We start from the raw sequence: 18781 nt of genomic DNA on the forward strand, positions 1-18781 counted from the left end.
CATATTACTTACTTTTACATTTAAAATAGGCAATATTCATATTCATTATCATTCATTCACGTCTTCAGGGCGATCCAACCACAAAAAGTATTTTTGTGTTTAATATAATTCATTCAGTGTAAATTCACTAAGTAATGTTGGCATTGTAATATAATATTATTTTTTTATCGAAAAAATAGATTAAATTTATTGTACAATATGCATCATTTTACAGTACCTACAACATTTCTAATTTAATGTAAAATTTGTAAGATATGTATACAAAAAAATTTTTAAGGATACTTAGTCACTAAAAATATATCTTTTTTATGAGAATATCGCACAAGAGTACAAAATTATCCCTACCGTCTGGAGCGAGTGAGACAATGGCATCCCCAACGGAGGTATGTTGGTGAGGTTTCCATGATAACTCATCAAAGTGACAATTCAACACACTTTTAAAAAGTGATATAAAGTCATTAGAAACGATGAACAAAAAATTTTTAAACCTAACCTACTTAACCCAATTAAGTTTTTGTTTCATCACTTTCCATGACTTTATATAACTTTTTAAAGATGTGATGAATTATCATTGTGATTATTTATCCGGTCATAGTTGGTGTGGCTGGAGGTATTGGGGAAGGGAAGTAAATGGGGAAGAGAAAAGCGGGGAAGTACCACTGCTTAAGTCATAGTAGAAATATATTATTTATTTGTACAGCGCCCTTGAAGTGATTTTGAACAAAAACGACGTTACACAAATCATCCAAATATTATTATTATTAAAGTCATTTCAAGCAAAGTTTCAGTACAAGGGTGGTCTTACATACATAGCATGTCATTGTTGTGAATAATTTTGTTTTAAAATATTTTGGTAATAGGTTATTTATTATTTTATGTATAAATATCCTCGCCTTCAAGGACAGTATCTGTTTATGTGTGACTAAATTTCCTCGCTGGGCTGTCACAACCCATAATGAATGATGTTGTTGGTAACATCAACATAATAATATCATCTACTGACTCATTGCCACTTGCCTCCGAATAGTGTAGTCATTTGTGGTCACCGCCGGTGTGGCAGTGAAGCAGTACAATAGGAAAGTTAGGAACTCGTGTGGTTGGGACAGAATGAATTTGAAATATACGATACATACACTGCTTGATTTTATTAGCTTATCTTCGGATTAGATTGTACGAACTTTGGCAAATAGCTCGAAACTCATTCATATACTGATATGATTTTAGATTCTTACTGACTTGTGTGAATTGTGTATTGTGTGTATTTTATTTAAATTAGTATATCATAGGCAGCAAAATAAATATTATTTGCTCAATTTTAAGTTAACCCTTTCAGCCCCAGTGTTAATTCAAATTAACACGAACTTTGTGATTTTTTTTACCGTAACGGTAGCGATTTAGAAAAGCCACGTTCTCGTTTTCTTATAGTTTGTAGTCTTTTCTGTGGCGTCTATTTTTTCCGCTCGGTTAATATCTTTATTCCCGCCACAACAACGATAAATATTTTGACATCTGCTGATTGTGAGTTTCATCGAATTTCTGCGTCATTGATTACTTAATTTAAGGTGAGATATCAATTTTTAAACTCGAATTAAAATATTTTAACGCATTAAGATGTGTTCTATAATAATAACATCAGTTTAATTCACTGATCACAGTCATTTCCATACACATACACAGTCATATTGTAAATTTTTTATTTTTTTAAATTTTTTTTTTATTGATACATTATTTTACAGTATTTCATATCTTAATTCAGTAATGTTGGCCTCACTGGGTTATTTACCCGTGCTGAGGCCCCCATTTTAAAATATACGAATTTATACATTTAAACAAAAAACAACATTAAAATAAAGATAAATTTAAACTAAAAATAAAGGTTAGAAATTAAAATTTAATTTTCACACTAAAATAAAAATATTAAAAGAGAATGGAAATCGGCATTTATAATGATTTATGTGTTTGTGCGTGTTGCGTGTTTTATATATTTTTTTGTGTTGCGTGTATATGTTTTATTCTGTATAGTATAGCCTGGTATTTATGGTGTCTTTGTCCAAAGGTAGTGTTTACCGTCGGAGTTTTTATGTTTTTTTTATACGCTTTTCTGACCGGTCTATTAGTGATATTTTGTGTTTGTTGGGGTTTGTTTTTTTGGTCGAAAATGTAGTTTAGTACAGTTTTAACATATAATTGGCGTATATCAAGTATGTCACAGCTTTTAAATATTTGGTCTGTGTCGGTTAGTTTATGTTTTTTGAGTATTACCTTTAATATCGTTTTCTGTGCGATTTCTATTTAAGCGGTAGCTGCGTTTGTTGCTCCTCCCCAAGCAATTATTCCATATTCTATTATTGATTGGCATAGTGCATAATATATTGTTTTCAATTGTTTTATTTTATATATGTTTCTTATATTTAGGAAAATGTGTATTGTTCTGAGGAGTCTATTTGTGATTTGTTTGATGTGATGTGTCCATCTAAGATTATGGTCAATTACGATTCCTAGATACTTTATTTGTTCTGTTTTTTCTAGAGGGGGGCAATCGCAGATGTTGGTGTTTATGCATTCGTGTATTTTTATGGTGTTTGTATTGTTTTTTGGCTGTCCTGTGTTGGTTATGCTGTACGTTGTGAATTTTGCTGTCGATATGTTTAGTGTAAGTGTATTTAAGTCCAACCATTTTTTCACTTGCGTGATTCCTAGATTCGCTATGTTATAAACCTTATTCCAATCCTTAGATTTAAATATTAAAACTGTGTCGTCTGTGTAACTAATTATTTCTCCATCTATTTCCATGCTGCAAAGTTCATTTATGTAAATTGTGAAAAGAACGGGCCCTAGTATGCTTCCTTGTGGAACTCCGTGTGTAATCGGCAGTGGTTTGCTAGTATAGTTATTAATTTTGACTTGTTGTGTTCTGTCGCTCATGTAACTTTTTAATAGTTGTAGTTCTTTGTCTTTGATACCTATATTTTCTAATTTTTTAAAAAGTGTTTTGTGGCATATTGAATCAAAGGCTTTAGCCAAATCTAGATATATCGCTATGCATTTAAACCCTTGATCTAAGTTGCTATGTATATAATCTATTGTACTTGCTAAAGCTTCTTTTGTGCTTCTTTTTTCTCTAAATCCATATTGTTTGTCCGAGATTAATTAATTAATTTTAATGTTCATTCAAATTAACACTGGTAGTGACGGACATGTTTTCGACTAGTATGCCGAATTTTTAAAGATTTATTATTTAGATTGTTTCTTTATTTATGAATGAATTTTAGTTAAAATGTTATTTGTTTGTACCTTGGAGATTATCACTACATTGTCAATGTGCATTTTTGACATGATGAACAGATATTTGTATTACTTTTGTGTTATGTTTATTTTACGTTAGATAATATTTAAAAAATACCCTCTGACGCCCAATGTTAATATAAATTAACATAGAAAAATTTCTAAAAAAAAAGAAAGTATTAAATGCCAAAAATTTTCAAATAAATTTCTGAGGTATTATCGAGCATTACATATTTTATATATGTGGAAACAATAATGCGGGTGTAAAAGGGTTAAGTCAAAGGTAAGTTCTGAGGAATTTTTTAAACAATCGTTTAATATTGCACAATATAGCACAATTTAACTTTTTTTGTGTTAATTAATGCAGGAAGGAGATGTCAGAATATAAATTTGTGAATTTAGCCTTAACTGTGACGGGGTTTCGGGTTCTTTTTCTCCTGTGTTCCAATCTGGGCTTGTCTTATATTCCAGAAGCCCGGATTTAGAAAAATATTTAGAAATACTACTTGTTATGTACAATTTGGGGTCGACATATCCGCAAATGTCCGCAACTGCTCCCAATCGTCTGGAGCCAGTGAGATTATGCCATCTCTAAATGGGATATATTGTGAGGCTGCAGGTAGTAGGGAGGGAAAGGAGGTGTAAAAGCGGAAGGTGGGGAGTACTTGGCTATTCACGTCTGGTCACCAAACACGTATAAAGTCATTTTTGTTGTTTGTTTTTGGGGTGTTATGCCGTGTTGCGCTAACTCCTTCTTTAGCTTCTTTTCTTCTAAAGAAGGAGTTAGCGCAACACGGCATAACACCCCAAAAACAAACAACAAAAATGCTTTTGGCCGTGAGAATCTAAAAACTTACCTGACGTATAAAGTCATTTCAAACAACACTTTGGTTCTGAATTGCGGTAGTGAGAGTGTATACCATTCCGTAACATGAAGAATTTATGTGAACTAAACATTATTTTTTAATTAAATTAAATGTGAAATAACAAATATAAGCACCTAAAAAATAAATTAAACTTATTTTTGTTCAGTTTGGCTACATTGGCAGCTACGAAAAAAATTACATGTAAATAACGAAAATCTTTTTGACAAATTTGTGTCAATTCATAATGTATTCAATTAAAATAATATTATTTTAGTCTATTTGCGGTACGGTTCAGAGTGGTAGGTACTTTCTGTATCGTCCTAGTGAAAACTACCAATCAAAAAGTTGCACCTTCCTCCTCCCCTTCTCCAACCCCTCCCCACTACCTTCAGCCTCAAAACATACCCCGATCGGGGATACTATGGTCTCGCTGACTACGTAGGTTGTTGGGCAACTCTTGCAGTTGGGGATACTATGTTCTTGCTGACTCCGTAGATGGTTCGGCAACTCTTGCAGTTGGGGATACTATGTTCTCGCTGACTCCGTAGATGGTTGGGCAACTCTTGCAGTTGGGGATACTATGTTCTCGCTGACTCCGTAGATGGTTGGGCAACTCTTGCAGTTGGGGATACTATGGTCTCGCTGACTCCGTAGATGGTTGGGCAACTCTTGCAGTTGGGGATACTATGGTCTCGCTGACTCCGTAGATGGTTGGGCAACTCTTGCAGTTGGGGATACTATGTTCTCGCTGACTCCGTAGATGGTTGGGCAACTCTTGCAGTTGGGGATACTATGGTCTCGCTGACTCCGTAGATGGTTGGGCAACTCTTGCAGTTGGGGATACTATGGTCTCGCTGACTCCGTAGATGATTGGGCAACTCTTGCAGTTGGGGATACTATGGTCTCGCTGACTCCGTAGATGGTTGGGCAACTCTTGCAGTTGGGGATACTATGCTCTCGCTGACTCCGTAGATGGTTGGGCAACTCTTGCAGTTGGGGATACTATGGTCTCGCTGACTCCGTAGATGGTTGGGCAACTCTTTCAGTTGGGGAACTTTTGTGCTGTACTCTCTTAAAAATACATATTAAGTATTACGCTGCAAAGAAGGGAAAACCTTATCATTTTGTAACACTATACCATTTTCATTTAATATCTTTACTAGAACTAGCATAATTTCGTATCTTAATACGTATCTAAAATACGTAGCTAGTGGTTACCTTTCCTTTCTTGTATTATATGACTGTACCTAACAACAAATTACCACTCACAAGCCGCGGGTTCCCAAACTCTGCAGTAGGTGTTCGGGGCACCCCGCTGATAGAAACCGGCCGTTCAGACCGCACATGCAAAGGAATATTTATATGTTTATAATATAATATGGATTTGCGTACCTACAGATGCCACCCGGGACCGTTTCCGCCAGCGAATATCTTCATCAGAAAGCCATCATCACTTTGCGGTTGAACCAGAACCGGCAGAAGACATTATTATGGATAAAAGAAGAAATTTATTATTATTAAATTAAAGAGAATCTATTTAACAATTCATTTTAGACTTCGAAAAATTTTAAACTGTGCGGGGTTAAATAGAATCATTTAAATAAGTCGTCTCAATGTGACCTAATCACAGTTTGAAAATGACCTTGGACGCCGAGACAGCTGTCACAGTAATAAAAAACTAAAATACTTGCAGAAAAAATATATTTAATGGAGTTTTACAAACTAAACACAAAAACAATTAATAATTAATTTATTATTATTGATTGTCACTTTGGTATTCAATTTATTTATAATGGGTTTTTACAGACGATCTCACTTACGTGAGAACAATCCAGTTATAAAAACTCAGTTATCATACAAATACACATACAAAGACACATTAATTTTCATATACCTAAATAAAGATTAAAATATACCTAAAACAAATAAATATAAAAATTCAAAATTTTAAATATATATGTAATACAAATATTACAGAAAAGTAAGAGACGCAAGTAATACATAGTATAATCAGTGCAACATATTATTTAATAGCAAAATTTTATTTCTGAATCCATATAAATTATCAACAAAAATATCCACTTCACCCTTCATCAGGAACCCAAATTCGTATGATGTTTGGGGCCAAATTTGGTCTCCTAAAAATTAAAGGGTTCAGCACACTCAATCTTATTATACAATCGACACGTTTGGGTCAGAGGGCTAAAATAGGCGTTATTATTTTTGAAAATATTCAGGTGAAAAATGCTATGGTGTCTTAAACAATGGAAATTGGGGACATTTATTTCAATATTGCTAAGACATAATGAGGTATCAAGATGGCCGTGGATAATTTTATGCAAACAGATTAGGTAAGTCAATTGCCTTCTTATTTTAAGTTTCTTAAAGTATTCGCGACGTGCGTCGTATGATCTCAGTTGGTCATGTAGTTCACATTTGAAAGATAATAGTCTAAGCATTTTTTTAAAATGATTCTATAATGTTTTCATACTTGCAATAATTTGGATTCCAAATAGTGCTTCCATATTCAAGTTTACTTTTAATTAAGGCATAGTAAAGGGTTAGAATTGATTGAGGATCTTTGAAAGGTTTAGTTATTCTGTGAATAAATACCATCATTTTAAGTGATCTGGACTTAATGTCATTAATGTGTAAATCAAATATGAATTTGGAATCCAGAGCAATTCCTAGATCTCTTATACAAGACACTTTCTTGAGAATATTCTTATTAATGAAATATGAAAAATTCTTTATTACCTTATTTCGAGTATAGTTTAGAATGTAACATTTTTCAACATTTAAGTGCATATCTTTGACAGTACACCAGTTATTTAGTGTATCATGATCATTTTAAAGCATTGGATGATCGGTAACAGTTAATTTTACCAAAAATTTTAAGATCATCGGCGAAAAAAGCATAATCACAGTTTAATTTCGAGTCAAGGTCATTTATGAATATAAGAAAAAGCAGGGGGCCAAGATTTGAACCCTGTGGTACTCCAGAAAATTATTGATAACTAATTGTTACCCGTGAAAAATCGTGGGATTTAACTGGATAATAAACTGTAACTAATAAATCTCGTAATGATTCAAGAAATTATAGGTGGTTTCATTTCGTTTGAAACAATTTTTTTTAAGTCTTGGAAAAGCAAGCTGTTATTCAATATTTATATATAGCTATGATAGATTTGATTAGCGGATATGGGTACCGCTAACCCGGAATTCATTGCTTGGATAATCAACACCACTTGCTTAGTTCATCCCATGTAGTTCGCTGCGTTTGGTGACATAGCAGGGGTTGTCGAATTCATGGGGTGAGGTCTGTCCACGCCTTGGTGGCGGATACGTCTGCCCACCAACTGCGTGGCGGGTCGGATCGGAAGAAGCTGGTTTAGGGAGACCCTTTGATCTCTCCAGCCGGACTCTTTCCGATGCCTTGCACCGCTGTAGGAGGTATGGATTCATACGTCACTCCTGGACACACTGACGTACAGATTTCTAACCACCCCTCAAACTGTGTTCCGTTTCAGAACTTCCTCTCTATCCTTTACTTAAAAATTTTCACCACACAGCATCCACAAAGATGACAAAGCCCCTGAGAGAAATTATTTTCTTCATGGTCTCGTGGGTGGAGATAATGTTTAAAGAAAACCGCCCTCACAAAAGACCGTGCAGAATCGATACGTTGCTTGTAATGGCAAAGCCGTATTTAGTTACCAGATCTGAATAGCCAGCTACTTCCCAACTTTCATTATCTTCTTCTCACCACCGCTACCTTCAGCCCCATTTTATTTTATTGATTGATGTGGTACCCTTAGATGAATTATGTACCTTAATATGTTCTTATTAACAAGTAAATTTGTTCACCAAAAGATTTTAAGAACAGACTGCAATTACCACAATATCGTGTTTTGAAATAGTTTAATGAATATTTCAAAACACCGTAGCTTCTCACCTAAATATCTTATCCGGTACAAATTTAATGAAACCAGAGCTCACACTTAATTTTTAAAAATTGATACCAGCAAACAGATATCCCGATGTATACATAGCGAGTTAATGCTTATCCCTCAGACATTAATTAACTCGTTAAAATAAATATTTTCATGTAAATACGATTCATAATTCAAAGTAATTTATTGCCACGAGCCCACCCTGAACCGTCGGAAGCGACCTTGCTTAAGTCATTGTCAAAAAAAGATATAACATTTACGATGACTGTTGTACCACCTGGGTCCATCGTAAAACCATTAATTAATTAAGTGATGATGGTGAAAACGTTTTGATACTTTTTTCCTGACATCGGTATGCCGTCCAGCAATCATTAACCCGTAAAAAATATGTTAAATTCTCCAATATTCTCTGAAATACGCATTTTCATGCTCGATTCACGGTATTGGTGGAAGGTATTTTTGGGTTATAAATCATACTGACACATACCGAATGCCTTCGATCGAAATAGAAAGAAAGAACATTAGAAGATTAATTTATTCAAAAGTCATTAACAAATCGAAGTGATCTCAAATTCTTATGTGATTTTAAGAGCTGTTTTGTTCGTTATCGCTTTGGGTTAAGGAGTGTCCATTGACACATTAAGGAGTTATACTGGTGAGTAACAAAATTACAAGAAAAAAAATTAAATATTTTGTCTTTGAATTGTGTAAAATGCAGACTCACCTGCTTACTAATTATAAAGAAACCTGTCATCAAATCTTATGTTTATTCCAATCCGTTCGAGCAATGACTTATTATTTTTTCATCTCAGATCATTCTTTTTTCCTGTTTTGCTTTCAGTTTGAATTGAAAAAAATAATAATAACAGCACATTTGAACAACAGCAGTTTTAATTGAATAACATCACTTTCTCTCGTTGCCATTATTGATACCCAATACATATTAAAGGTAAAACTTGAAAATACATTTACACTTATGGTATCTTTATGTAGTTGCCCTTTATCAGAACTGCTTGTATTACCTATATTGTTGTGTATTACCTATATTGTTATATTTTACTTTTATGTATTTTTTGTATAATAAATAAATAACTCTTTCACGAGTACATGCAAAAACAAAAATGCGTAATTTTCTTACCGTGTTTTGTTTTGTCTCGTATTTTTTTTCTTCTATTCTTTTCCATGTATTTGTAATCGAACATATTCTATTTTTACCAATGTATTAGTGGATAAGTATCTTTTTGTAAATTCTTACCTTGGCTTTGTGCTTATGTGTATACTGTATATCCCTGTTTGTATCACTTTTTTCTGGTTTGTTCTACCTAACAACGCTTTTTCTATTTTTGTTTTGTTTCGTATGTGAAACTTATAATTTAGATACCAAAATAACAATGAAAAATTGTACTTATTAAATCCCACCTACGTATTGTAAGTTCCTCCAATTCTAAAATGAGCTTTTTTAACACATCGGTATCGCTCTAGCAAGTTTTTTTTGTAATCACGTATTGTATAATATTTTCTATTCAAATATAAATGCCCCTAAAAGTGCGTTAATATAAAAAAAAAATATCCGACTATTGGCGAAGATTTTTGTATGATAGTCGATTCTCTCGAATCGCGACATTTTTATTATGATTCTAAAAGACAGGACGTTTCGTACCCACTTTATCGAGAAAATATGATCAAATTCAATTGGAGAATTGGCGAGCCGAACCCCGGGGGGCAAGGTCTGGTGATGCTATGACCACAGCTAAAGCCTGATGACCATCCAATGCTTCATCTGGTAGTAACATGTTAAATAAACGACATCTCTGATGTGGGTAATATGGTTTGGAAATCATTTCAATTAACATGTTTTTCGAATAATTTGCAATGTTTATGGCTTAATTAAGAGTTGATTGAAAAATTCTTTTATTTTTCGTCGTTTTCGATATGGCCAATATGTGAGGCAGTCGTTTATTTATTGAATATTAAAGCCACAATATCAAACGAGAATTAAAAGACCTTTAGGCGTATCATCCTGAGATTACAGCATCTTTTGATACAATCTTGCTTTGAGAAGTTCATTAAGACCTTGATCTGCTTAGAATGATAATTATACAAGGTGTCCGGGGGCAAAGTGCTTTAATTTAAGGAGATGATTCTGCTTAATTATAGTAAAGTAAAAAAGATTTTATAAAATTCTATAGTTTTCGCTTAAAAAAGTTGAATTAAAAAAAAAAAGTTGAAATATTTATGATTGGCAAAAAACCAATCCGCTTAAAACAAAATTTGTTTATTATAATATGTCGGTTTTCAATTTTCGAACTAGTTTCGCCACCTCTCGAATGGGCTAGTAGCCAATTTTAAAGATATTTTTGTTTGGTTTGGCTGAGGATTGAACCTTCCTCCCCAGGGACTGGCGCTTAAACTGCTGTGAACTTTAAAAATATTTTTAACCCTTAAAAATATTTTTATTTTTCATTTGACTTATCCCCAGGACAACTGCGCCAAATGCTGATCGGGTAAGACCGTTCGCATATTAACTGCTTTCAAATGCGTCCACGTGTGTGCACGTGATTGCCACCAAAAGTTGACTTGGTTGTCATCGACAACAAGTCTATCCGCTGAGTTTTATCTCGATCGGATGTAGGAAAGTGGGTAAATTTCCATTTACAAGATTTGCATTCATTCATTACCGAAAACAAAAATGAAATTCAAACAGTTTTTAAAAACAATGGAATTTGGAATTTCTAAAAAACATATCTCTTTTATTTCTTCGATCATGTAGAATCACCTCCCGAAGGTAGTGCACTTTACCCCCGGACATCCAGTATAATATCTTATTATCATTCTGTTTTTATCCATCTACCCACCGATTTTATTACATGCTAATGAAGTTCCTTTTGACTACCGACCATCAATTTACAAATGGAATTTTTATGGGCAAGAATCCAGTTGATTTCTGGATTGAATGCTTTCTAAAAACTATGTAAGTAAATTCACATGAATGAATAACGATTGCAGAGATCCGAAAGAAAGAACAGAATGAATTCACTCGCAGATTTAGAAAAAAAACGCGTAGATGGATATTGAAATCAATTCGACGTACTAGTGGATGGATGAAAAAGCCGGAGAAGATAAGTTGCACGACCAAGTGATGATTATCCACTATCCATGTTACGATGACTGAAGCTCAATGACTTACTCGTATTTGATTGCTTGCATTCTAGTGTTAACCCCTCAGGCTTTATTCAAGCATATTCTGTCATATTCGTTCAGCGTATTTTCGCTTTTTTTTCGCAAACAAATGGAATATTTCGGAATGCATTATATACATATACTGTTATTGAAAGGACGTGATGAAATACGTTTTCAAATTTTATTACTAGAAATAAACATATATTTTTTGAAATATCAAAATTTTTAACGTAAACATACAAACTAAAACTACGAAAGACGAAAAAAAAACACACACAAACATTTAATCGACAAATGTATTATAAAATTTATTGTCACTTTTTTTAGTTTCATATAAAAATAAAGAATGAAAAATTTCGTAGTTAGTTCGAAGTTAATTTTTTTTTAACAGCTCATAATAGGTCTCAAAGAAATCCTTGTCTCCCTTATATTCAAGTGGTGAGAAATATTATCCAAACGGTGTTAGAAAGAAACAACACCACGCTTTATGTTCAAATTTAGATGTCAACCACAGAAGAATTTTAAAAAATGTACACCTATATTATATATGAAACCGAACGTTACGAAACTTCAGTTTAGATGATATTTCTCACCATTTGTATGTACGGGAGACACAACTATTTCTTCGAGACCTATATGAGCTGTTTCCAAAAGCGAACAAGTTAGCCTGAGGGGGTTAATTCTGCTGTATCTCTTAATCTGTTTACCTACTTCTTTTTTGAGGACTTAAAAACCGGTTTAAAAAATCTTTTTGGGTAAGCTAATTACTAAGAATATGGTGTCCAGAAACTGGTAGTATACAGAACGGGAAACTGGTGAATCTACGTCACATTTGGAGTCGATTTTGAAATTTAACTTTTTTGATTATAAAATCGAGGCCGAAATTAGAATTTTTTATTTAATATTTAAAAAAAATCGGTTGTCAGAGGGTTAATATCAGCTTTTTAATATATTTTAAAATACACTGTAGCGTAGACCTTGCTCCAAAGGTTTTTTAGTTGTTTTAGTTTAGTTTAGAAAAATATGGCTTTAAGAGTTATCTGTGATGTAGATTCACCAGTTTTCCGGTTGTAGTACGAGATTCCAGACACCGTGTAGGTACAGTGTCCAATAATAACACCTAATGATTATCTTTCATATTTGGGATGGATCAAGAGGATATGGAAATTTATATTTTTACATTATTTCCCAACTGCTCTCAACCATCTGGAGCCAGTGAGACTGAAGGTTGTGGAGAGGGAAAGTGGGGAAGTACCTGGCTAGTCAAATCTGCTCACCAAATAGGGCTAAAGCCATTTTTAAGCAACGTTTCAATACTGAATGGTGGTCTTAAACCAGGCAATACTTAAGAGTATCGTCCACTCTGAAAAGTGCCGCAAATATACAATGTATTATTAAGTGACTAAATTGTGAAATATCACAAACGTTAGTCAAATAAAATTTACTTGCGCACGCCAGGATTGAACCCGCGACGTCCAGCTAGGCGAGATCCTTACCATTCGACCACGGAGGCCGTCAAATATTACGAAAATATTGAAAAAATCTGCGGAATTTATGGGTTGAATAGATAATCAAAAACATTTATAGTATCTATAAGGATATTTACCCAGATCAAATATGAGACTAATCGCATCTAATCGACAGTTTCTCACACCGTGACGTGAATGGCAGACTGACACAAGGCACAATAGCTTGGTTGATGGTCTCCCAGCAAACAGGCATGACATCCTGCCCGGCCTTTGTACCTACCATTCACCCATTCTCTCATTCAGTGCCCATCTCCGTTCGACGTCTTAATTCATACCCAATATTGGGGAATTAACGGCCGGTTGTATATTCAATTTACCAGCAAAGCACGAAGGCTGCGTGGCGAATCGCTTTACTGGATTGCATCCATGAATAGGATCGATCCCTTTCTGTGCAGTGGACCCTTTCAAATAGATTTTTTTACTTGTGTGTTTTTTTGTTTATTTGATTTATTCCTTCAGTTGCGCGGATAACAAGTCAGCTATTCAATTACCCATTGATTGAATTTTTGAATGCTGCAACTAGAATACAATCTGTAGAACTTAATGTTATCCATTTATTGCAAATTAGCATGATAAACCTAACCAACTAACCATGGCACCGTTTCCCTTGGCACACACTCCTTGATCATACGTCTCATACATACTCTTGTACTATCACAAATGCCATGTCTTCTTCGTGCGTCTCCAACTTCTTCTACTATTCACATTCGCGTCATATACTTTCCTTACACTCCTTTCATCGTGCATTCGCTGTACATGCCCAAACCATCTATTTTCTTAATCCTACTCATTACATCATGTTTTACCACACATACTCATCAGGACAGCACAATATAAGGATAAAGGAGGTTCAATTGAAACATGTTGAAATATTAATGTGTTGACATAATTTATTAGAAAAATACCATGACAATTACGTTGCTGTAGTGACACACATCACAAGTCTTATACATTGATGGCCATTTATAATATATACGATCACTTCAAAGTGTCCGAGTACTTTTCTCTTCTACAGTTAAATTATTCAAACACCTAAAGATAACGTTATATCATCTAAATACATTTCACTCACTTTCCGCATTCATAAAACTTATGTTTTCAGTTGAAAACCGGAGAAAGAATAATTATTTATTGTTTATCGGTTCACCTTAACAAGTTAAAACAATAATCAACAATTACCATATCATATATGAGGAGTCTAAACAATATCGGGCCCAATACTAATTCTTGTGGTACACCCATCGTATTTTTTATCGGTTTTTCTATACTGTTACTTGTCTTTGTTTTTTTTCAGTTACTTGAATAATTTTTAAACCATTCTAATTATTTCCCTTTTATTAAATATTTCATTAATATTATTAAATATATCATTTTTAATATTTCTTTATTGTTTCAATAGCTCTCTGAATATCTAAAAACACCGCAACAATACGCTAATTTTTATCTATATCTTCCTTCAAATCATCAATTACTAAAGTTAACGCTGTTTTTCTATTTAAACCATCAGGGTTAATATTAACACGGGAAAACTGGCAAATATTAGTGCTCGTTAAATAAGCAAATTAAACAGGAAGGTAAACTGATAATTTTCTACCGGAAAACATAAGTCTTACATATGGCACTTTCAAGCATCCTTAAACATAGTTATTTACATAATTTACAATTATTTACATATTTTTAAAATATGTTTAAAACATAAAGTAGATAGCGAGTATAAATAATAATAATAATAACAAGTAGTATAAATAAAACCTTATAAAGATTCATCTATCAGCTAAAATGGAAATAAAAGCGTATAGAATAATGTATGTACATTTTGTACATAGATAAATAAGTAGTTAGATGAAATAAAAATGTGCAAAATGGGAAATATTCACATTTCGATAAACAAAAAAGATTTGTAAAATTTTGTTTTTCTTTATAAAATAATCGATTTAATGATGAAATTTTTTGATCGTTTTTTTTAAATATATTTAAACATGAAAAGCATTAAAGTAATATAATGAGATACTACATGAATGTGCTGATTTCCTGCTATTTTCTAATGCATATTAATTTACTATTAAGTAAAGGATTTCATTATTTCCGTAATGATGGTTAAACACAGAACCAAGATTAACAATGCAACACCTTGCTAATTTTATAAAAGTTAAAACCTTGCGCGTGTTTCAAAGTTAATCTTGCTACAGACAGTACATTACTTAAGCCAAAGGAATAATATATTTTCCACGGAAAGCGGATGAAATGAAACTTTACAATCTAAGATGATCGGGGTCAGTCTTTTTAGTGTTTTTTTTAAATATGATAATATAATACAGACATAAAAGTGTAAAAGTAACTATAAATATTAACCGGGAATACAACCATAAGTGTATATTTTAAGATGGCGACTAACTTTACTAAATTAACTTATAACTATCATCACAATTATACACGATACTCTGATGCCTGTAGAAGCATTGGAGGAGGACTTTATATTAAATCTACTTAACGAAACCTACTTATTAAATAGCTTATCATATAAATTATTTCCGGATCTTCTATATTTGGACAACGACGCTATGTCCGCCTTTTTAATACTGATAAATTCTCTACAATTCACATAAATAAAACGATAGATAAATATCTTACGATAATTGATAAATTAACAACCTGGACTAAGTAATAATTTATATGATATTTTTTATGTTCTTACTAACCCAGCTCTACGGTGGCAAGATGTAAAAAAATCGATAGTATCATTAAACCGGTTTACACTTAAAAATAGAAATGCATATAATTATTTAATGAGGAGAACGCGAGAAAAAGTCGAGATCACCTCTCATCTCCGTCTCCGTCTTCTGTCTCCCGTCTCAGGTCTGGCAAGGAACGGACATTGAGATACTGCCGGTTGTTAGAATCCATTTTTATGAAGTTACTCAAGTGCCGTCCTTATCTCTAGGAAGAGGCGGCTCTTCAATTAGGCGATTTAGTATAAAATCCCAAGAACAGATGTTGCAATTAAGTGGGCATCCTAATTTATTTCTCCTGTTTGATGTGATCACTTAATCTTCCGAACAGCGCTCATTTAATATACTTTGCAGCGGAGCGCTCAATTGTGAGACTGATGTTCTTTCCTTCCCGAACTGGACGGAAGTTCACACTGAAGACGCCAACAACTCCTTCGTACATTTCACTTTTTACAAGTTTATACATTTTAGTTAATTCACATAATATTCATTTATAAACACGTGTGTACTGTTTTTTTCGTTCTGCATAATTTACATTTAACTTCACAACACCAGTGGAACGTGCAGGCACACCTTTCCACCGATATGACTTCTTGGGTTCTGTAGCCTCTCCCGCAGCACATGAGGACACAGCCATCTACCCCGATGGATGTGTCATTGCACTGCCGTCCGTGGGTTCCTTGGATCCCCAGGCGAGGGTTCTTCTCGCAGAAGCCTGGCGAAGCGTCCAAGTAAACCAAGTCCATGGATACAGGAGTCTTGTGGTCCTGGTTGCAGGGTTTGAGCTGGAAGTTATATCGATTTCTTCTCGGGCCGGGACTCCTGCCCCCGGCGATTAGGCTATTGATTGATGGAGTATTGGGGCTGGCCGCGGGTCTGGGGGGAAGGTTCTCACTTGGCCTGTTGCTTACACTCACTCTGGAAGCTCCATCAAAGCGATCCTTCAGGTTGTCGCCGATTGTCCTGAAGGTTGGCAGGCGCATCCAGCAAGTTTTGACAGTGCAGGATCCAGACATTCCATGACACTTGCATTCCTGGCGCATCTCGGCTTGTACGTGCTGTAGACAAAGAAAAACACTGATTTAATACCAAGCCAATATAGACTAAACAAATTAAATAATTGTCTTCACCAGACTGTCTTAAGCCATAAAGCAATCATAGAAAGCACTTGAGGCTTTAGACCATAGATATACATATATCATTGTCAACAGTAGACGATAGTTAATTAACGCGATGACAGCTGTCGTTCGTGTGGACTCAAAAAATTAGCAATGGGTTTAGTGACAAAAAACATGTCCAAAATATACGAATTGATATCGTAACTCATATCGTCCGCGACGTGACGTGAGAGCAAATCAATAAAACATGCCCAATCCAATCGTAGGTACGGATTCTTGTCCCCGCCTCGAGTATTGTTAAATCATTGATATATTGGTCTTGTCACGGTGGGCGACAGATGACAGCCTCTCGACCAATCAAACTCACGCATTCGCGGCAGACGTGTTGATTGCCCGCTTCGTGGCAAGCGTAGGTGAACGGCAGCCAGATCCTTGGCTCATGCATGTTATTTGGAATTTGTATGCAACACACAACTCGGGAGGTAGGATAATGCATGTAAATCTTGTCAAGTGTGAAGAACTTCCGATGGCTCTCGAACAGCTACTTGATAATAACAGTTTCAAGTACGTGAAACAAAGATCGTTATCTTTTTTCAAATATCTTCTTGGATGCTCCATTATGAATCAACCATTTAGTAAGTCGGGTATGTTGTCAATAATCCATAAATCCTCACAGTGGTGACTCGACATAATGGAATTTCCAGAGCGGGCAACTAACACTTCATCAATATCAATCACGAGGATGCATGACGTCTTCAAGAAGGCGAGCAGTGAGCAGTATCAGTTTGTATGTAAATATGCCAGGGGAGTTGGCAAATTGACTGAGTCCCATGTCACTCCCCCCTGCCAACTGCCAACTGGCTGTATTCAAATCATATATTTACTCGGCGGCCAATTTGCATGCCATCAGGTTTGCATTCGCCCTGAATCTCTGATCAGCCTGCTCTGTAGCTCGAGTGATACTTCGGGAGCTAAATGCTGACTGCTGATTGCCGAATTGGACGCGTAAGGCTTTATTTTTCAATACCAACACGAATTTTATAATTAGGGCTATTTGTTATAATATTGATAATTCCTGGTGAAATTCTATTATATTAAATTGATTTTATGATTAAGGAACTTTCACTGCCACTATTTTTTAGACCGGTTTCACTCTGTTATGGCATCTTCATACTGGTACATCACCACAAAAAAACAAATACATAATTATTCTGGTCTGAAAAAGTCCTGAATAAAATGAAGTACAAAGTTTTATCATCGCTTTTAGCATCAGCGCTGCCGGAAACCATTTAAACTAAACCATTTAATAAATTCAAAAAGATTTAAGAACTACATTAGCCTCTTGTATGCCAATTTATCCTTAAAGATATTTGTAAACATAATTTTTCTGAATTTAACTAGCTATTCTGGGGAAACTACTAATGCCACATTATATACTATTTTTTAGTAGTTTTTATTTTTTATTATCTGGTAAGATACAAAATATAAGTTAATCCAAAAATAGAATCAGCTGCACACAGCGACAATTTAGTTCCGACACACTAAGAGTTGAGGAAAGTAAAATGTTATGTTACATAAGATATTAATTTGTAAACGAACAAATAACTAAAATACAATAAAAAAGTAAGGAGGAATGCGATTGACTGTAACAACAATATATATAGAACTTACCGCTCTTCCGGCTTCATTATTGTGCAGGTTCATCTTCTCTCTGATGTCTCTTCCCCTCTCCCCCGTGTCGACGAACTCCCTGGAGAACTTGAAGCCGAAGCCGATGTTGTCGGAGCAGCCGCCCCACTCCCAGTCTCTGACTCCAGCGGGGCCCCCGCCAGCCCGGGCCCCCGCGGGCTGGATGCCCCTGGCCTGGTGACTGTAGTCACACGTGCAGGACTCTATGCTGCCCTCCGCGCAGGCGCGAGCCACTGCGTGAGCCACTCCTGCGCTGGTGATGGCATAGATAAAGGCTGTCTCACGGCAACCTGGGGACAATACAAAACAATTTGTTACGTACGATGTAAAATGAAAACCAAGGAATTAAACTTAGATGCCCAATAAATCTCGGTTTGATATCTCCATTTGGTCAATCGATTCCAAAGTTGGAGTTATTAGGTCACATTTGAA

The 18781-nt window shown here is 34.7% G+C and overlaps 1 protein-coding gene across 1 annotated transcript in view; it reads right to left on the minus strand.

The window, feature by feature from the left end:
* Positions 1 to 14610: 14610 nt before the first annotated feature.
* Positions 14611 to 18781, minus strand: part of wg (Wnt family member 1 wingless) — a 39118-nt gene continuing 34947 nt past the window's right edge. The window contains exons 3-4 of the mRNA XM_089651222.1: positions 18332 to 18639; positions 14611 to 16600 (exon numbers count right to left, since the gene is read on the minus strand). Coding sequence (XP_089507348.1) covers positions 16034 to 16600; positions 18332 to 18639 — 875 coding nt within the window. The 3' untranslated portion in view covers positions 14611 to 16033. The remainder of the gene's footprint in view (positions 16601 to 18331; positions 18640 to 18781) is intronic.

This window comes from Hesperophylax consimilis, chromosome 4, assembly GCF_061612785.1.
Source record: "Hesperophylax consimilis isolate HC1 chromosome 4, BYU_Hcon_1.0, whole genome shotgun sequence".
Taxonomy (NCBI): domain Eukaryota; kingdom Metazoa; phylum Arthropoda; class Insecta; order Trichoptera; family Limnephilidae; genus Hesperophylax; species Hesperophylax consimilis.